We start from the raw sequence: 21,565 nt of genomic DNA, 5'->3' as shown, positions 1-21,565 counted from the left end.
AAACACAGGGTTCAATCATTCAAAACAGCATGTATTATTAATTAGCACACAAAAAGGTCTAAACCTGGGACACACACTGAAGGAAAGCAAATCGAAGAAGGACATGGACATAAGCCTTCTTTCAGCCCTAATTTCCCCTGACTGAATGTGCACGTAGGATTACAGTCATGGCTGTGAACTGCACACTAACTTAGTAGAGTGTAGCGATCAGATGACTGACTGTAAGTGAGTCTGGTGTCTTATCGAAAGCTGGGAAATGGAAACAAATTTGGTTTTAAGAGTCTGTTGTTATTGCATTTTCACCATTCAAATATTTATCGGCAGTCCCTTCGGACTGGAACAGAGCACGCAAACAAAGTGAAACCAGCGGGCAGTTTGTCGTTAATGTGTATTACTGGGATTTTATTGAACCGTCCAGCACAAAGCAGCACACGATTTTGACACAGAACAAAAGCCATGCTGTTTTCAAGATGCTTTATGAATAAAAACCTAAAAAGCCTGACCTGCAATTCCATTCAGCTCTCTTTACCCAAAAGTCCCCTACTAAAATCAAACACAGAATTCCCTTCAAAACTCAAAGTTAATCTACACACCAATTACCACCAATTACCTGGTGTGTTAAATCAGTGTTTCTAAGTTTTTAGCTAACATGCACAATGGTATGGTACAGTAGTGGCAGAATCATGCAGTGGGATGAATTGATGGAACTTAATGCAGGGAAATACTGGAGGGACACATGTTACATGTTCCTAAAAACAAACAGCCTAAGTTACCATGACAACATGTCAAAACCATGCATAATTTTTCTTTCACTCCACTCCATATGCATTACATTGACCTGGTCTTTTATATAAACTCTTAATAAATTTAATTTGGTTTGTGATTATAATGTGGCAAAAACATGGAATAGTTGACGGTACACAAATATTTTTACCACATTTCTAACAAACAACAAAAATGTACCTTACAGCAAGGAAGGTAAGTGCACTGCAGGTTCTGACAACCAGGAAAGTTGTTGAGGAGCAAAAAGAGCAAAGGATGAAAAACAGTAGATGCTCTGCAGCGGCTTGATGACACTGATTTCAGAGATAATACCCCTACTTCAAGTTCCACCACAATCACCAACCAGAAATAGATCAAAGGCTGAACAGATCAAAGAATAACCAATCCACTTCAGCTGCTTCTATGCTCCAGTTTCCTCTATCATCTAATTTTCTCAGAACTAAGGGACAAAAACAGATGCTAGCTTTATGTGGCTTTTTTGCTTTCCTGCTTAGGTTTCAGCTCGACGTTTTAAGCAACTACGGGCGAGCTCGTACAGGTGTTATTCAAATGCAAAAAGGCTGTCTTATGTTTAAACTTAAAGGATAAAAGTTGATTTTAAAATTCAAGCTGCAACGAGGTAGAATGTTAAATACGGAGGATGTTGCGTGTTAGACATTAAAGGGGCACTTCAACAGTTAAAAGAGCATTTTAATAGGTCACAAGAACAAACCAAATATTTCTCTTTCTTGTGGCAGGGCTTGCTTTCGGATACTTCCCACCCGTTGGTCTAATCTACTCATACCGGCCCTTTCGATTCTCACATGGACCATCTCCTTCTCCGTTTATGTCACACTCCCACACCTTCATCTCACTTTTTCATCACACACCACATATTATCTCACTGATATGATATTGTGTGCCGTGTCTTCTACTTTCTACTTTCCTGTGACGGTTTGTTGCAGTTTTTCTTTATTTTTTTTTTTTCATTCTAATATTTCCACATTTCTTCCATTCCGAGGGCGCAGCAGTGTGAAAGCAGAAACGACGGGGACCGCTGAATTAGCGCGCAGAAAAATCGCATCGGTCTTTGTTCTTAGATACAAGGGTGAGTGAAATTCAGTAAAATGCCGTCTATTTATACTGAAACCCAGACAGTGCTGTGCTCCACTCTAACTGACCTCACTTCTCTGGCAGGCGTGAGAACATCGGGCCACGTGCTCAGCGGCAGGGAACCCGTCTCAGTCTATCTGTGGCACCGTGCTTAGCAAAGTTCAGCTCAGTTCATAGCGTCTCCTGGGCTCGGAGCTGGCGGATTAAATCAGATGGCGTTCACACTTTTTAACAGAGACGGCGCAGTCAGACGGGAAAATAGTTGTGCTCCTCACAATTGCAGAATAAAAGCAACAAAAAAAAAAGTAAATTACAGCATGTAGTGTAGCTGTCTTTTTTTTTTCTTTTTTTTTAATCAACAAAAGGTATGTTGAACAGTGAGGCAGGCAGGAACAAAAAGGCTGTGTAAAAGTATCAAACCATCACTGTTTTCATTCATCCAGCTGCTAGCCACTTTATTTGCATTTATAGTAGAATGTAATGGAGGTTTAACTATGAAATGACTTTATAAAGAATTATGCTTAAACTAGCATAATAGGACCTTCATAGTCCATCAAAGCCAAAGGACTGGGTGACTGAATGTCACTCTGTTTTTCAACAACATGCTCTATGAGTATCTTTTTAGATGTCTTCTTAAAATCATTCCCGAGTTTTTCTAATTTTATTTTTTTAAACAATATTTGCATCCATCGACCTTAGAAAGAGACTGTGATAAACTGTACAGCTTCGGAAACGTGAAGGACTTTCAAGACTGATTTTTTTTTTCTCTTTGGTCCATTTGTGTTTTTACATGTCTTTTTTTTTTTTAGTTTAGATATCGTCACTGTTTATATATATATTTAAAAAAATGCTGCATATTCTAATGCACTGAAATGGAGTCGCCTGAAGAAGTAGTTGCTTTGTTTTCAATGCCTTAAGAGTTTGGTGGAGACATTTCAGATGAACCACAGTCATCATGTTTAAAGATTTGATCCGCCTCGCATCGTGCCTCTAAGGAACAGAGATCTGTCCAGTTGATGACATCAGAATTACTCGCTTTTGGACCAACTGCTGGTCGAACTCCTCGCTCACTAAGCTGATTGGAGGTTTTCTCTAGTCTGGACGCACAAACCGGCATCCTACAGTTTGTGTTTAAAAACTATAAAATACTGACCAATTAAAGCTGGCCTGCCTCTTGACAAGAGTGTATCCACTTCTCTATTTTTAGGAACATTTTGGCAGATCTGTCACTAAACACTGATTTTAATTTGACAGATTTAATGTAATTTATATTCTTCAATTCTAAAATTCTGGTGTTTCATTTCTGACTCTTCACTGTTTCAATTCACATCTGCATTTTTAAATTAAAGTTAACTTTACTGTAAAGATTAACTGGTTTACCAAAATATATATAAATATATATTTTTTGTTAAAATAAAACTCTTTTTTTTTGAGCAGCAAATTCTACACTGACATCAGCAGCTCACATTTTTATCTCCACAGAAAATACTTACTTAAAATAATTCAAGCTTTGTGTAAACACAGGGAACAAACTAAACGTCAGCAAAATATTAATCTCAGTAAACTTGGTATGACCTCATGCATGGTACATAGGCTGTACTGTGTTATTTTAAATGCATAACTAATAAAACAGAGTAGAATTTGGATATGACATCAATATTAAGACAAAAATCATGAAAAGCTAATATGTGAATTGACCAAACATCAAGATTAAAATCAATGTATCATTAGAGTCACTACAATAATCCTCCCTACTGATTCTCCTCTATTCTTTTCCAGCGCAGTTTTGAATTAACATCCGCAATTTGATTCAGTTATGCCAAATCTTCCCAGTAATTCTACTTTGAGCTTTATCTAAAAGATTTACGAAAACAAAGAGTAATCCCTTGCTATCTCGCAAGAAAAAAAGAGAAAATCTTTAATCCAAGTGGAAAATGTTTTGAGTACCGAACCGCAGAAGACGGGTCGACATAAATAAACTGACTGCCAACTTTGGAAACACATGTTAGACAGGATGAAGCAAGTCGACGACACAGGCAATATGAAAATAGATTGGCAGAGCATCAGGACAGACAAACCTGTATTTTCAGTGGTGCAATGTTCCACCTTCACATGTACAAAAAAAGGATTGTAAAGTGACTCAAGAGTTTGTTACCTATAATATGGAGCATGCTGACTCACAATGATAACTAACTCGCAGATCTTTGGATATAATAAGGTTATGAGATCATGTTTACGCTGACACACAAAGACAGTGACTTCTAGTGACAACTTACTAAAATGACAGTTTTAGCTGTAGTTTTATTTGGACACTTTCATATCAAGAAGCTCATATTTCAAAGCTAGAAACCATTTTTATGGTTTTACGCCCTCCTAATAAGATCTCAGACGAGGCGCCAAAGTGATCGGCATAAAGTGATGCATTGTTGCTCCTCCAACTTCACATTTTATGATAAATTTGGGTCTTTTCTTTCTTGTCTCTCTCTGCTGGACAAGGCTAATGAAGAAGCCACTTCTTCATTAATATGAATGGCTTCTTATATCCAATTGTAAGTATTATTCGCTAAAAGCTTCCCTGTTTAGCTGTGTTTCTTTCAGACAACGCAATAAAAAAATGACTTATAAGATTCATTCTGGACACTGTGTATGTAGAATAAAATCTATGAGAACCTTCCGCTGAGCCATGATTAGTCAGTATTTTGAAGACAGAAAGAATTTCAAAACATTTTTTTATTCAAGCATGGCTCAGTCCCTTTTTATAAAACATTGTGTCGTTGAGCACTGGGTATACGAGACATCGGATCTTGTGACCTCTTGTGACCTATTTAACATGGGTTCAAGTGTTCAAGTAAGCCCCTATCCTTTCCAGCTCATTGCACGCACTTGGCTATAAAACTCATCTGATAAAGGAAACAATAGCAAACTCTGCGATCCTTCATCTATTCATAAACACTAATAATTCTCTCATATTTCCTTCCAGGATGAGCTCTATTTTGAAACTCCTGTTTGACTTTCCTGTAACAAATCTGACACATTTAAGTCACCGAACTGGAACGCGACTTAAACGCGAGGCACACCAGAGTGTGACCGAGTATTTCACAATATTCATGTACACACCTTTCATGTCTATGTATAAGAGACAGAACATGGGACATGAAGACAGTCATTAAAAGTAAGTACTTCACAATTATATGTTCGCCATTGTTCAGCTGTTCCACTCATCTCTTCTAATTAAAAAACTGTACCTATTGAAGGTTAAATTCCTAGGAATCAGGGTCTAAATCAAAGATATTACTGAGGAACAATCCACTTCCTCCACTTAAGATTTTTCAGCCTCACTCTAATCAACTAACGGGCTATAAATAAGATTTATTACTGGCATCAGTTGAAGAGGGGAGAAGAAAAAAAGAGCAAGCAGAGACATGGGGGGAAGGAGAACAGAGGCTTAGCCGCTAACAGCAAAGGGCATGAACTGTTTGTTCACCAAATCCATAAGCTAACCCCCCCCAACCTCCCCGGCCAAAAAAAAGACAGGAAAAGTATTTTTTTTGTGATAAATGTATTCAAGATTTGTCAAACAAATCTTGAGCATTGCTCTGTCAACATCTATACCGGCAAGAAGCCGAATAAGCTTTCAATCTGACTGTTTCTGCTTTGCTAAATGCCTCCACGTTCACTGTATATCACTCCTAAAGTCCCTGAAGGAAATAAACAGCACACAACACATATTGTGTTTCATGATCCTTAAGATCCCTGCAGGGCAAACAGTCATAGACTGTTTCACTGGAAAATTAGCCATGCAGCAGAAGCCTACACGTTAGCACGCAACACAAAGAGGTTGGCCGTACTAATATTCCTCTGTTAAGAAGATCAGAAGATAAAAAAATATGTTTCGCTACCCATTTATCAGCCTGTCGCTAGGATTACACAACACTAACCAAGCCAAATTTAATGAAACTTGGTGGAGAGGAGAAGCAGAGGCAGGAAGGGCCCATCACATTTTAGCGTGGCTCCAGATAACTTTCATTAAAGCTGCATAGCAGAACACTGGCCTGGAGGAGGAAAAGGATGCTATGAGTTCCTATCTGGTTGCTCATACAACTGCAGCAGCTTCACATATGAATGCAATAATTTAGGCGCTGTTTGTCAGCAAGAAACATGCAATTTTATGAGATTCCGTTGCTGAATCTCTTGTTATAAAAACATATAATAAGCTAATAGTAGTATACTTGTAAAAATAAATAAATAAATAAATAAATAAATAAATAAATAAATAAATAAATAAATAAATAAATGGTTTCCCTGTCTGTCATATTAAAAGTCTGGGCTGGAGAGGAGGAGCCAGACCTGGCTGCCTGCAAGACAGATTTCACAACAAATCAGAGAAATGCCACTGACTGTTGAAAGGGGGGTAACAAACGTGCGTAAAACCGAGAGAGGAACCTTGCGTGTTATTCATTTCACAGCAAGGGGGAATGACATAATTAGAAAAATAGCCAGCCACCATGGCAACCTGCTGTGTCAAGGCTTGCAAGAGGCTTGGCTAGCCTTTGCTGCAGGCAACAGACACAGTGGAAACCAAAGAGTGAAAATTGCAGGAAAGAAAAAAGTCCTAGAGGGGACAGCTTTGGGTGAGCCATTTCCATTTCATTCTTAGTAAACCGCTCACCTCTCCAACCATCTCCTGATGTTTTATTGTGTTCTTAACACATTAGGACAATGTTTTGGGGTTCAGTGCCTGTCTTTTGCAGCAAAAGTACGTACCGATAAAATAAAATGTGTAAAAAAATACACGCTTCTTTTATTAAGAGTGATACAATGGACAGACTACTAAGAAATTCTGATGGAATTACAATCTTGAGAAGAAAGCTAAGGAAACTACAGAAAATAAAAATCAAATATTTGCTTCTTTAAGAAAAATCAAAAATGCAGCAATAGCTTCTACAACAGAAGTATATGGATTAATGCAGTGCCATATATGTATATATTATTTTTTTACTATAATTATTTTTCCATTATTTCAAATTTAATTAAAATTCAAACTCAAACTGAAAAATACTTTATTAATCCAAAAAGGGATTCAATTTAATAATTGATTTCATTAAATTCAAAATTTTAATAAAATCATCCTTCTTGTGGCTTACAGACTGTAGTTTAAAATAATGTTAGCTTAATGGCTCCACCTCGGTCTGCCCTTTCTGTCTCTAAGTAGTTGAGTTGTTTTGATTCATTATTGAAAAAAATCCCAAAATGCTCAAATCCAATTGTATATTATTTTTTTAAGTTTCCATTATCCTCTTTGATTGCTTTCCCCATGTAGCTTAGGTGGAATGAATAGCACTAACAAGTCCTGACTGTCAATGTTTTTCACAATTGTGAACCCCTGATATTCACGGATGTACACAAACACTTAAAATCTGTGAATACTTGAGACCCTTCTAAAGACACGAATATATCTTAGTACACATTAATAAATAGTGGAAACCATCTTGACACTACTGCAGAACTTATTATCTAAACTTTTCATTATCTCTGCTCTTAGGGGTACAGCCAATCAGTGCCAACATTTGGTTGCTGCTCCTGCCTGGATTGGCTGCTCTGTAAATGTCAGCCAATACTGTGTCAAGTTGCCTAGCACCCAGGTAGCTCAGCCTTTCCAAGCTGTATTTTCTTTCAAATGTATTAGATATGCTCTATTTAAAAAAAAATCCACACAAAATTCTGTTATGTTCCATAGAAAAATCTGCAAAAAGGTGAATCTTCGAAAATTGAACCACGAGTGCATGACTCTTTCAGCCAGCTGACTAGCAACGTGCAGCAACAAGAGGAGTAGCGAGAGGGTTCAAAACAAAAGCACTTTAATCGCTAAACTTAAGACATTAGTAGTTGTAATTATGTTTATAATATTCTACTACACCTTGTTGATTGTATTCAGTCCAAGACTGATTGGTACAAACTTACAACTGATCAATGTACACTGTTCTTTATTTCATAACACCGCTGTTTTTTGTCGAAAATCAATAAAGTGTAAATTATACATATTACGGGCATTGTAACTTAATTTATCAGGTTTCGAGAAAGAATGATCTCAACTTTCAACCAACTCAGCATGGCTTTCTGAGAGCGAGAAGAGTTTTCACCTTTGCTGTTGACTCTGTCTATTTAAATGCCACTAAAGTACGTTTTTTGCGCTTGAAGTCCAAATATACTACTGCAAACTTTTAAGTTTTTTTTTCTTTCTTAAAATACCTGGGGAAACCGAGATATAATTCCCACCAAATACATTTTAAAGGTCCCCTGAAGAGTACAAAGCACAAAGGAGAGCAGCCAGAGCTCTACGTAGTGTTACACTGCTACTACTGTTAGCTTGCCGGACGGTTAACGATGCATTAACAAGCTGTTCAAAAACAACCAAAGGGACTTAAAAACATCCACTGGTTAAACAAATTGTTTTCTTGAACAACAGTCGAAGAGGTCAAAGCGGGGTATTATCCTATATCAGTTTGCCGCAATAAGCAATACTTTTTAGATAAATAATAGAGATAGCTAGGTTAGCATCGCTCGTAGCCTTTTTCAGACTTTGGGTATGTTTGTTTTGTAACATCGTTGGAGCCGCGCTCAAATGTACAAGGTTTTTTAAACATTTTGTGTACGGCAAAACTGTGACAAATACTTAACTTTCTTGCAGAATTGTAGTAAAATAGGTTAAGCGATTAAACGTAACTTTAGTTTGTGTTTTTGACAGTGCCCAAGGCCTGCTGATTTATGTTGCTAAAATCGGATAATAACATAGGGTAATAGTATTATTATAAGCATACGCTTGTATAAAAAATGTATAAGATACACAGTTTTGCTTATTTGATACAAAACTTTCATAGACTGAACCTTAGCCAAAGTCGACCAACACCATATAACGTAATAACGCTGAACTAAAACAAACTACTTAAATCCCTGGGTGACCCGTTGTTAAAAACGTGCGCACCTAGGAGAGGCTGCCTAGAATGCGTCTCGTTTTAAAGCCGATGTGTCGCTGGTCTTTGAAAAATATCTTCGACTGAGACTTACCGTGAGTGGGCTATTTGCAGTTAGTCTTATCCACGAAGACAATGGCCTGATTCTGAACGAGCACTCGGGTCAAAGTAGCTCAAACCGGGATATTTATCCAAGTTAGTCTTCCTAGTTGTTTTCCTTACTTCCTGATTGAGACGGTGCCATTTTGAATAGAGAGAAAATATTTCCGCCGCTGTCGTCACGCGCAGAGCCGCTTGTTGATCGAGAGCACCAAACAGTCAGGCCAGAAATAGTTCACAGCAGCAATTAATGGACCATACCTGCCTAAAGTATTTGCTTTACAACAAGCCTAACACTTAACAATGACCATATGCAGCACATTAAATTATAATACCATAGTCATAAATATAGTTATAGTGATGTTCATAATGAGTTTCAAATGTATACCAGCACACACAGTTACTGATTAATGATGTTCAAATCTCTTTAAGTTGCACGGCAACACTTAATTGATAGTTATAATAAATCACATTAAGAAACTCTAAAAGAGGCACGTTCATGTGTGTATTATTAGGTTTCAGCTTCCTGTTGCCTGTAATGACCAATTTTAGACAGGTTTAACTGCGAGCTTATCTTTAAGGCTAGACCAATCCTTCCCGAACATTTACTTTACATAAAGTAAATGCACAAACCTCCTTTGTGCTTTGTACTCTTCAGAGGGCAATTAAATAGATATAAAAAGCTGAAATAACAAGATGTATAATGCCTATTTAATTGGTGTTGAAGTTTATGACTGCAGTAAAATACAATAAATAATAATTAAAGTAAAAGTGCAACAAAACTACAGACACAATAAACTTAAAGTAAACTTTAGGAATAAAAAAAAATCTTATTTCCAAAATTCATCTAAAGAGAAATTTAAAATTTGGTTAGCCTCAGTAAGATAGACTGCTGCATCACTGTTTTATACAAGTTTATCATCAATTGAAGCCCCTCAGCACACACACACACACATAACTTGTCAGCTATAGCTCAAATATTAAAACAAAAGTTTAACGTGCTCATTTAATATCTAGATGATAGTTGAGTTTTCTTTCTTTTTTTATTTAAAAAAAAGAGAAATCATCCAATCCAAGGCAAGGGGTTATAATATTATTGGGGTTTAGCATAAAAAGAAGTGACCAATCCATCTATTGTTGAATAGTTCATCTTCTGTAGTGCCTCATTGTTTTATTGCTTCCCATTTATTTTAGCCAACATAAACAATCAAGTTCCCCGCAGAAGTAATTATATATAAAAGCACATGTCATCTCTGATATTAAATGCAGTAAAAAATTCTCTTATCTTAAGCTCATTGTCTGATTTTGGCATTCATCAGTCCATTTTGTGATATTGACCAACAGAGCTGGAAGAGCTCCAAAGGCTTCCCGCAAACATACGCTGCCACCTCTTTCCTGGTATATCAGTCTCCCCTTTTCCCAACAAAGGAGAGTGATTGTGAAAGCGGAGGGTGGTGTTTCCACGATGAAAGACGCTCACAAGGTTGTTCTTATACTCTCTGATACTTCATCATTTTTCAAGTGTCAACTGTCAACAAGGCTACGTTTAATGAAAGAGAAAGTAAAAGCAGAATAAATCCATTTTCGCAGTGGTTTGGTAATTCGTCTACCTATGTTATACACGTCAGACTTAAACAAAAGAGAGGATAAAACATGCATCTGTCTACAAATAACACATTTTTTCGACAAACATAATATGCTAACCAGTGTGTTTGTTTGCATAAGAAGTGCAGATAAAACAATGTGGATTTTTTTTTAGCATTTGGCACACCCTGCTGGAGAGTTTCTGTAAATACATCGCATTCACAAAGTGCAAAACAAGGGCGCATGAAGGCAAACATTACTATTGCTTCTTTTTTTTTTTTTTTTGGTATTCAACTTTTAGTTATTGTCAGTCACTGTGAGCGAGTTTCTTGCTTTAAATATCCTGAGCAGAAAGGGCATAATTACCCCAAACACGGTTCCGTTTCAGTGGGTCGGACAGAATGATTGGGCAGATTTTAGTAAGGGCATCATTTTGCATTTCCCTTCAGAAAGTCTCCGAAGCTAAATCTTTTGTTTGGTATCCATGGTCTGCAGTGGTCATTGTCTATCAAAAGTGATTCTATGAAAGACGAATGGTATGGCAATCAATGAAAACACTAGAAATGTTTATGAGAGCAACAGCACAACTGAGCAGTAGATGGAGGTGAGATGGCCTGGTGAGATGGCCTGCCTTTTAACTCATGTTGGTGCCTTTTTTGTGAGTTTTTTTTATCTGCGCAACACTTGCCACAAAAATTTATTTTGGGAAGAAGGAGAGGTGGGAGAATGAGGATAATGCTTTGGGAAATTTGATGCTGGGAAAAACCAGGACATGCCATTTATGTCTCCAACCTAAGGATTGCTGCAGAATCTTTACACCTTTACATGTAAATGGTATTCTCTAATGTCTGTGGCCTCTTTCAGCAGGATACTGCACCCCGCCTCAAAGTAAGAAAACATGGTCCAAGATTGGTTGGAGGAGCACAACAAAATGCTGATTTGGTCAACAGATAACCCACATCTGAATCCAATAAATCACCTGCGCTGGACGAACAAGCCAGGTTCATTGCCCGATTGCTTATTTTGCAGGACTTACAAGATCCTGTTCTGCTTTGACCGTTTACTGGTCAGTCTTGGTCCCTTAGAGGTCAGAGATTACTTTATCATTTCTTAGCTTAATACTTGGTTACATTTTAGTACTTTAAAATTTTGTTGTTTTTAATGTGGTTACGTCGTCAGTGTTTTTGATGCATTCTGTTTTTTTTTTTTATCTCCGTTTGCGGTTCTTCTGGGGAAACAGACAAATAAAACAGATGATGCCAGATAGAGCAGCACACATTCAGAGGGAGAGAGGAAACCCAATAAACTCATGTCACAGGAAAACACATAACGCATTCCAGCAGGTATTTGAACACAATAAAAAGCTCACTTATGGAACAACAAGAGCAAAGCTGCTAAGGAGGAAGCACTATGTTTACTATATAAGGTAGAACTGTAGAGTTGAGTCTGTAAATTCCTTTGGGAGCATTAACTCAAACTAAATTTTTTTTTTTTATTTCAAACACAGCACTAATTGCAGCACAACACAGGAATGAGTGTAACTTAAAATCCTCTAATACGTCTTAGGTAAATCTGCTCACACTCAGATTGCATAAGTTTGACTCAAGGGTCTCTTTGTTGCCCACTTCGTTCTTTTCCAAAGAAAAATCCTTGTGCGCCTCCGTCCAGCTGTAGTTCGATTAATCCACCAAAAGGGTAGCCAGAAGGTAAGAGTCTGCGCTGTTTCTGTTGTAAATCTTTTTTTTTTTTTACCTTAATACATGATAAATTATTTAGATATCTTTTTTTTTTTTCAAATATAGCACACTTGATGAATATTAGTTTCTAGAAACAGATCAATGATTTGATATTGGTTCAACAGGCGTAATATAATCAGCCTTTATGTTCAACTTTTCTCCGTATTCTGCAGGGAGGGGACCAATAACCACTTGAAGAAATGGAGACTTTAGTGTTTTTATTTTCGTTTTCTGCCCTTGGTGTTCTTTATGCAATGAACACCACCCCTGAGTTTCAAGAGTAAGTAATAATATGTTTAGTGATCTTTTTTCTTTTCTTTTTTTTGTTTGTTTTTGCTTCAATACACAGTTAATCAAAGAGTTTTGCATATCAAAAATTTATTGTAACACAAAGTGGGAAGTTTAAATTATTTTTTTTAAAAATGTGCTCACAATACTTGTATTTATTAATGATTTAAACAGCTGATAATATGCAGTAAGTTAAAATATTTTTCTTGGAGAACAGCATAAAATATTGTAATCCTTCCTCTGCCGTGTGATAATATGAACTTTACCGCCAGTAGAGGACTCTGCAAGCTCACAGTTGCCTTTTATCAGCTGCAACTAAGCAATACATCATATAATTACTGCTTTCTTTAGACTATTTTAATTGCCCTTCCAAAATAAAAAGAAATCTGACTTTCTCAGGGGGGTAGGAAAGCAAAAAATGTCACAATAGAAAACAGCAAGCTGAACCTGTGGAGACATTCTGATATCATCTTGAACATAATTACTTCTTTCAGCTGCAAGGAATAATTCTCTCACTTACTGGTCACATGTTCCTGTCAATTCATTGGATAAAAGCTGCATAGCATTCGCAGATTTTCACGGTTGCTCACTGCAAACCTTAACTTTACATAAACAAAGCCCTAGTTGGTGTCCACTCCTCTGTGTTTTTCCCAATGCATCTCTTATCTCCGAGGACTCTTATGCACCTCTTAGGTGAATATTTCAGCTGGTTCTGTTTTTTTCTTTTCCTTATTATTTTTTTCAAGTGTGTGTGTGTGATGACAGTCAATTCAGACTGCACAGAAGAATTTGATGAATTGCTCTTGACAGGCCATATGCCTTGTGCTCTTACACTCTGCAAACAAACAATATAGTGTGCATAAATCTTCCCGTACAGTCGAGTCGAGTCGGGGAGGCCCGCCTTCCACGCGGGAGCCATTTGTTTTCCTTCTGCGAGCAGACGTGGAGAGTTTCCCTGTGGTTGTTGTTCTGCTTGCCTGGAGATATCTCGGCCACATTAATCTTTTCCAGTGGCACGTTTGACCAGTAAACACTGAGAGCCGTGTTGAACTTACATATAGCCTTACCTCAGTGTTTCCTCTCCTTGATGCTTATGATTGATTAAAGCTTTTTTTTTTTTTTTTTTTTAAATGGCTCCTTTATGATTACAGTCAAACTTGTAATTCTGGTTTAGCGCAACATTAGGCAACCGCGTTGCAGAGGCGATACGTTTTCAGATCGATGTGACTAATTAACATGATGTAGTTTTGAAACAATAGATAGGGAATATTTCGTCTGAGCATAAATATTTATAAGAAACACGGCACAGGCATTTTAAAGCTCTGAAACTGCTGCATGTGCAAAAAAAAAAGCTTTTTATTAGCATTATGGATCTTCTTCCTTGCTCTCTTCTTTTAAAAAGTTATAAAGCTAAAAAAAAAACAAAAGATATTTGGGTTTAAAGCTATATGCACCTTAAGCTGAAATGTAAATGTGCTTGATGTTTTGACTATCATTCTACTGCATGACAAAGCAAAATAAGATAATCGTGAAAAGAAAACCAAACAACCAGGTATTTCTCTCAAATCTCAGCATGTACGTTGTGCAATCTGGCCTCCTGCGAGTCGGTAATTTAGCTTCGCAGAGAAGATCAGCACAATTCCCCCCCTGGAAGAAACTGTTCAGTCAAAAAGAACGAGGAAGAGAAATTGTGCTGTGATGGTGGAATCGCTGTACTTCCAGTCACGTGTTTTTTTCCCCCCACAGGCCTTATGTGATCCTGGAGACCGGTGTCGCTGTGCTGGTAATTGTGTTTCTCTTCTACTACCTCATCACTCGTGGCAACCCACCTAAAGACTTCTTATTCTTTGGTAATCAACGCAACCATGTGCACTTCTCAACCCACTTGCGCACATACATAGGGTTTCGAAATTCTCCGGATTTGAACACCTTAAATACCCTCCACACTTCGGTACCGAGCTGAACTCAAGGATTTCCAGAAGCTTCACCCACTGCTCACTATATCAGAGTGAAAAACAAGAATTTTACCCAATATGATCTTGCTTGATATGTTCAAAGCTGCTTATACTGATCAGGATCAGAGCAAAGTCTAATCAGACTTTTCTATGGCATGACTGGTTCAATCCCCCCCTCCCCCTCCTCCACAGACTGGGAGTCTTTAGCCATTGTGTTAAGATTTTGTCCCCATATGACCGTGCATGTGGAAAGTGAGAAGCTGTTTCTAAACACGTATATAACACAAACTGATTCCACATTCAGCAAAAGGGTTTAAAAATATTGAAGATACAGCTACAAATGTCAAAGAATTTGAAGTGATAAAAGCGAGAATGCTGATAAAAGAGCTACACATATCTGAGGTTTCTCTTGGTACGTTTTTCTTACTTTCTGGTCCTGCAGGGACACAGAATAGAGTGGCTGCAGCAGCCATTTATAATTAAAACCAGGGGGACCTAGGGGGACATCATGCTGTTTACTTCTGATATTTAATACACTCGGTCCAGCCCACATTATTGTGGCTGTCAACATCTCAGTCGGCACGCGTCTTCAATGTGTCATAATAGCCCAACGTGGCATCCCAGAGCTGCTTCGTAACATGCGGCGTTCACAGAATATGAACTATTTTTTACATTTTTATTTTTTACATGCGAAGAAAGAAAATAAAAAAAAAAAGCAGGTGATACAAAATAGCACTTAAAATGATTACCTTTTCAGAGATTATGGTGTGAGGGCTTTAGCTGAATTGTAACACAGTTTAATGTTGCCTCCTCTATTAGATTCTGCCTGCAGGACAAGGCCTTTCAGCTCTGCTGGGTGTTAAACCTGAGGCTAGGCTTCTCAGTGTGATTAAAACATGCCCCCAGCCTACCATTTCACTCAAGACTTAATTTACCTCCCCACACTCTTCTATAAATCAATGGCTTGCTGGTTGAAGGCAAACATTTCAGAGCTCAAAAGCAGCTCACAGAAAAGCTGGATAAAGGTTGATGGTCTGAATAGTTTTTTTTTCTGATTCCCAGTGGTAAACATGAATAAAATTTTTTTTTTTTAAAGAATAATTGTCTTTTTTTTCCCCCCAACAGAATTGGAACTTTAACTAATATTCTTTTTCCAACGCAGTTTTTGCAGAGTTTTGTTTTACATGTGTCATTGACCTGACCAGTGCCTTGGAATATGACGGCATAATTTCTGGCTTTATGGATTTCTACCAGAAGACAGTAAGTTGAATTTTCTTACTGTTAATAATCGCATAAAACAACACCAATACCAGAAATAATTTAATTAAAAAAAAGAGCAGAAATCCATGTTAGGTATTTATTTACAAGGATTTTTAAGCCATGATATTCATTAATGTTTTAGGGTGAGCCATATCTGGGGACTTCATATGCCATCATGATGTGTTACTGGGACGGAATAGCACACTTTATCCTCTACCTGATGATGATCAGCAGGATAACAGACAGGTGGGCGCTCGTGAATGCAGCTCAAGTCAAGTTGTGTCCACTTTATCTTTGCCTGTCCTCACAACAAAACACCGTCTTGCTAAAGCAATCACACACTTTTTTTTCATGTTTTACCAGGTTACAATCACGAACTTCTGTTTTTTCAGTTGGAATTTTATGTGACGGACCAACACAGAGTGGTGCACGTTTGTAAAGTGAGAGGGAAATGATGCAAGGTTTCTGACATATTTGTTGAAATCAAAATCTAACAAGTGCAGTGAACATTATATTCAGACCCTCTGAGTCAGTTATTTGTATGCCTTTTAGAGTTGTAGAGTGTTTCTACAAGCCTTGCACATCTAGAAGCGGAAATATTTACCCATTCTTTTTTTCCAAAATACCTCAAGCTCAGTTGGATATGATGGAAATCATCTGTTGACATTGATTTTTAAATATATCCACGGGTTTGTCTGTATGTTTATGGGGTTGTTGTTCTACAGGAACGGCGACATTCACTCCAGTCTTTTGGAGCCTGTCTAAGGTTTTCTTTCAGAATTACATGTATTTTTCCATAAACTCTCACCGCTTTTCCCATCCATGCCAAAGAAAAGTATCCTCATGTCATAATGCTGCCATCCACGTGTTTCACTATGTGTTCTTGGGGTTGTACAGTGACAGTTTTCTGCCAAACAAAATCTTGGCTGTATTCCCCAGAGTTCAGTTTTGTTCTTATGGTTTTGGTCCATTATGGTCTCCTGAAACTAATTTGCTGTGCAGGATTTTGTTTAAGGATATCAGATTAAAGAAAAAAGTTAAAAATAATACCTTCTATTCCTTTCACTTCACAATAATGCTCTGCTTACTGTGAAATCATAAAATCTTAATAAAATTAGCTGATGTTTGCCAGTGTGACATGACAAAAACATTTGAAAAAGAGGAAGCAATGCTTTTCTAGGCCAGTGTATACATAAATGGCTGCTTGTTGCCAAAAGAGACAACAAATGGTGAGCTAGCTTTATCGAGCTTGTCTGAAAACTTTGTCGAAAATCTTTGTTATTATCTGCAAGTTCGACACAGTTTGATTCATTGTAGATAATTACCGTAACTGGATCTGAAAACTGATTATATAGCCTTAAATTGTAAAATGAGGCCTTGTAATACATTCAAGCCACATGTTGAATTCAGTTTAGCAAAGCGCCGCCTTCAGTCTTTTAAATTGTTTCTGTAAATATAATTGAAGATCATTAAAAAGCATGCATCTTTTTTTTTGTTTTGTTTGTTTGTTTGTTTGTTTCTTCCACAGGAGAGCCTATCGTACCCTGGGCCTGTTCTGGGCCGGCTCCTTGTGTGCTAACATGAGTGTGTTTATTACCGGGATAGTGGCAGGTGAGGCTAATATTCTATCCTGTCTCCCACCAGCCCCAGCTTTAATCAAGCAAACATCTGCCCCGCCATGTACCATCAGCGTCACAGTTCAGGCGGCAAAACAAAGCACGGGCAAGCATGCCGCCGCCGCCGCCGCATCCCGCAGAACAAAGCACGAAACCAGCTTGAAGCATCTGTTCTTGGCATTTCTAACTGCATATGCACAAGTGTCACAAGATCAAACTCCTCTGCTGGCAATGTGCTCTGCGGTCTGTTGTGCAATCCAAGGCAGGCTGCGCCGCATGTTTGAGAGATTTTTTTTATTTTTTTAGTTTTTATCTTTATCAGGAAGTTCAATAATTGGGCTACGTGGATATGTTTGCAGCCTTTGAAATGCTAAGTACAAGCTGATAGATGTGTGCTTCTGGCAGGTAAATACGGGTCGGAGGTTCGTCCAGCCTTCTGGCTCAATTTTCTCTTTCTTTTGATGCCCGTGCTGGGAGCCGTCACCCTGTTCACTCGGCCCAAGGACAGGCCGCTTATCGGTGGATACAATGTGAGTCTGATGCATTAGTGATTTGACCTTCGATGTGATTCTGAAGAGCTTTATAGATACAGTGTTTATGCTGTTTGATCAGCCTGATAAACTTTGCCGTCCTTTCTCTGTGATGGGGACTCATGCCCGCAGTATGATAAGTCAGTTGCTGTATTTTATACACACAGTGGCAACGTGATAGCGTGAATTCACATCGCATTGACTTGACTTGAATCTGAAAACTGAGAGTTGAGTTGGTGTGAGATGTTAGCAGTCTTGTTAATAAGTGAAGACGCCCTTTTAAATATTCACTTTTACCCAAAACAAGTGTTCAAGTATTAATGTCTAATCTTATTTTTTTTATTTATTTATCTTTGGAAGTAGAAGTTTAATAGTTTTAATTGCTGGTTAATGCCAATGATCAACCAGCTTTTTTACTCTATTAACCAAAGGATATCAACAAAACTGCATTCCGACTGTAAAAAATAACTTTGAACACATTACTCTGTAAAAGCTCGTGTTTTGTCAGCAATAGCTGCGGTGAGATGCTTTTTGTTGAATCCTCACTTTCATCTATGAAATATTTGATGAACTTCTTGCATGAACAGCCTGTCTGAAATAAATCCAAAGCACAAGCGTGCATTTACTGGAATGTTCTGGTCCGTTGTCATGTCACTGGATCCAATTCAGCTTCAGATTTAAAGAGTAAACTTTTACGCTTGAGTGGTAAAATGTTGCATGTAAAGTTGAAAGTATGACCAAACATCAGCCAGGGCTAAGCCGCTCTGTGCTCTGCCCTTGTTTCACGCCTGCTCATAGGCCCAACACGTTCAGACCATGAAGCTAATCTGGCGTCCCTTGGACCTGATCCTGGTGGTGCTCCTGTTGGCTGCCATGGCTTTCACCGTCCTCAGAGGCTTGGTGAGTACGTCACACTTACTTACTGCTATTACCAGAGTTCAAGGAAGAATTTTGGAAGTCAGACAGTTTTCAAATTGGGTTAGCATTTACAGAGAGACAATGTAACTACTTACACAAATGAACAAAAAAAAAAAAAGATCTACCTCCTCCACCTCCTCCTAGTGCTACTATTGCTATTTGAAATAATAATTAAAAAAAAAAAACATAGCTCCTGGTCAAAAACAACCAATCAGAGCCAGGAGGAAGGTTTTAGCGCTGTCAATCACGCTCGCTCAATGTGCAAACAGCGCAGAAACAACTTACCGTTCCAAGAAAACTTAAATGTGGTATCATCGGTGCCCATGCTAACTAGCATTAGCATTCTTGTCAGGCTCTGCTGATGGGAACCAACTGTAGCATAGCAGAGAGCAAAGGGGAAGATGATTAACTATGCCCAAAACCCTCTTCCTGGTTCTGATTCGTTGTTTCTGACCGAACTGTGTATTTCTGTACTTAGCACTGGGAGCACTGGGAGATGGCAGAAGAGCTCAATTTTTTCACTGATGATCTGCCTCATTCAATATCGCCACGACACAGTGACAGTTTTAACAAATGTTTTAAACACATGTTTTATTTTATAAAAGTCACATACCCTAGCTTTAAAATGAAAAAATGTCAATATGTGAAATTATATTTTAATCAATATATTATGGGCTTTCTAAAAGAATAGAAGAGAGACTGCACATGCTTTGTAATAAATATTTGTACTGTAAAACTGAACGTCACTCCATCTTATTCGCAAAAGCTTTTTGCTGTCAATATATCTGTGTATAAACGCATGAAAACTGACTTTTTTTTTTGTCTCACACCAATAACTGCATGATTTACCAAAATGGAAGTTTTATTACTCATACAGTGTGTTACTCTAAAATTTAGTTTACATAGTTGATAATTACATATATCAAGACATCTGTTGTGACAAGATAAAGAATCCATTAAAAGTTACGCTCCAGTAGATGCAGATTTTTGGTGTTTTTTTTTTTTTAATTATTCTTATTCTTATTCTTATTGACACTGTAATTACATTGTCTACCTGCAGGTGGCTCTGGACTCCCCACTTGAAGCCTGCTCTGTGTACCTGAGTCAGTACGAACCCTACCTGAAGGATCCCGTGGGCTATCCCAAGGTGATGGTGGGTATTTTTCTCTCAGCCTCCCCATGCTGCTGCTGTAGTGTCTGAAGTCTCTTCTCTGTCCTGTTTCGCGCAACGAGCCACATGAAAGGCCTTTTTCATAGGTTTCACTCTGAGCATGCTGGAAACTCGCCCCGATCCCATCTGCTGGCTGAGCTGGCACCTGAACACGAGGCCATTTTTCATCATTAAAGCCCAGATGAAGAAGGGTCCAAAGGCCAACGCATCATTGTCGCTCTTTCATTTACTTAAGATGGATAACAGATTATACTCTGACTGGCAGTTGGTCCCCTTTCGGGCTTGCTTTTCTTCCTCTGACCCCTCGCTCATTTGGGTTCTGTTTGTTTTGTTTAGCGAGCGTTGTTTTGTCAATAGGTTATCCAAAGACATTGCTGCAGCTGCAGTTCGGGCACAATTGCAATCATTGATCAAACCGCACGGCGGGGACTTGATAAGCTAATCCCCCCCCTTTCCAAAGCCTCCCATCAACATCTCCCTGGGTGGGAGAATGGTGTGTGTGTGTGTGTGTGTGTGTGTGTGTGTTCAGCAAGTGAAATTATGTCTTGGTTATCTGTGTTTGCAGATCTGCGTGCCTAAATCATCAGCGCCTGATTTATAATTGTATTTAAAGGATGAAAGAAACAAAATGAAGTTAGGCTTGTTGCACATTGTTAAACTTCTTCAAAACCCGCCAGCCGCTGCATTCACCGATGATGAAGGATATTTAATAGATTAACGTGGCTGCAATAACAAAGACATTTCAACAAAAGACTGAAGGGCATACATGATTGGCTTTTAGGCTTTGAGCTGAACTCATTAGAATTCATCTGGACCTCAGGCCGGCAATGAAAAGAAACCATTTACTGCTGTAATTTGGGGGGTTTTTATAAAGTGGCAAAGTGGCTTTCATGCGCCAGACGTTTTTGACTGAAGGTTAAGAAAGTTTCTGCAGTGACCCTTGCACAGAAGGAGTCATTTCTGCTGAGTTTGCAGACTGGGGGTTTCGGAGAGTGGAGAGCTGGAGAAGGAACAAAAGATACCGCTGCACTGACTTTATGATCGCTTCCAAGATGATGATCAGTGTTCCCATTTGGTCATTTTATCTCACTTCCGATTGTTCTTTGTCATGTTTTTGAACTCTATACTTGATAAATTAAATTTGAGGACACAATGTTACATCCTGAATAGGGCTGAAGTGATGTCAAAGATTACAATCTGTCAATCGCCTGCATGTTACTGTCGATACCCTGAAAGTTATTTACTTTATACTTCAAAGATAGTTCAGAAATTTTAAACTGAGGTTCTCTTTAAAGACTCTTAGTAGTTAATATCTTACATGTACCTTAATTTTGAGTAAATCCAGATTAGTTGGTACCTGAAGATGACCAACTAATCTGTTGGTCGTCAGATTAACAATATTCCATTGCTAAAGATCCTCATAACTGTTTATGTGAATATTGTTGTTTTGACACTGAATATTGTTGTTTTGACACTGAATATTGTTGTTTTGACACTGAATATTGTTGTTTTGACACTGAATATTGTTGTTTTGACACTGAATATTGTTGTTTTGTATTTGC

General features: G+C 38.1%; 2 protein-coding genes across 4 annotated transcripts in view; one reads left to right on the top strand and one right to left on the bottom strand.

Annotated features, from left to right (window-relative positions):
- Positions 1 to 9,121, bottom strand: part of sbno2b (strawberry notch homolog 2b) — a 68,536-nt gene extending 59,415 nt beyond the window's left edge. For all 3 annotated transcript variants that reach the window (XM_007576729.2, XM_007576728.2, XM_007576727.2), the window contains exon 1: positions 8,941 to 9,121. The gene's annotated coding sequence lies outside the window, so the exon portion shown is untranslated. The remainder of the gene's footprint in view (positions 1 to 8,940) is intronic.
- Positions 9,122 to 12,068: 2,947 nt separating this feature from the next.
- Positions 12,069 to 20,464, top strand: LOC103155184 (transmembrane 6 superfamily member 2-like). The gene is made up of 10 exons (XM_007576765.2): positions 12,069 to 12,235; positions 12,439 to 12,545; positions 14,300 to 14,403; positions 15,671 to 15,768; positions 15,911 to 16,014; positions 17,297 to 17,379; positions 17,790 to 17,914; positions 18,713 to 18,814; positions 19,893 to 19,985; positions 20,077 to 20,464. The coding sequence occupies exons 2-10, from the start codon at positions 12,466 to 12,468 to the stop codon at positions 20,443 to 20,445; spliced, it is 1,158 nt and encodes a 385-aa protein (XP_007576827.2). The 5' UTR covers positions 12,069 to 12,235; positions 12,439 to 12,465; the 3' UTR covers positions 20,446 to 20,464.
- Positions 20,465 to 21,565: the final 1,101 nt, after the last annotated feature.

Source organism: Poecilia formosa, unplaced genomic scaffold (genome assembly GCF_000485575.1).
Source record: "Poecilia formosa unplaced genomic scaffold, Poecilia_formosa-5.1.2 Scaffold415, whole genome shotgun sequence".
Classification (NCBI taxonomy): Eukaryota; Metazoa; Chordata; class Actinopteri; order Cyprinodontiformes; family Poeciliidae; genus Poecilia; species Poecilia formosa.
The sequence above is the reverse complement of the archived record's forward strand: the minus strand, read 5'-3'. Positions and strand labels throughout refer to the sequence as shown.

What these genes read in the sequence shown, in the direction of transcription:
- LOC103155184 (XM_007576765.2), top strand. Translation starts at nt 12,466, where the DNA reads ATGGAGACTTTAGTGTTTTTATTTTCGTTTTCTGCCCTTGGTGTTCTT. An exon ending in TGGATTTCTACCAGAAGACA is followed by an intron (nt 15,769 to 15,910) that starts GTAAGTTGAATT and finishes TTAATGTTTTAG; the next exon opens with GGTGAGCCATATCTGGGGAC. An exon ending in ATCAGCAGGATAACAGACAG is followed by an intron (nt 16,015 to 17,296) that starts GTGGGCGCTCGT and finishes TTTCTTCCACAG; the next exon opens with GAGAGCCTATCGTACCCTGG.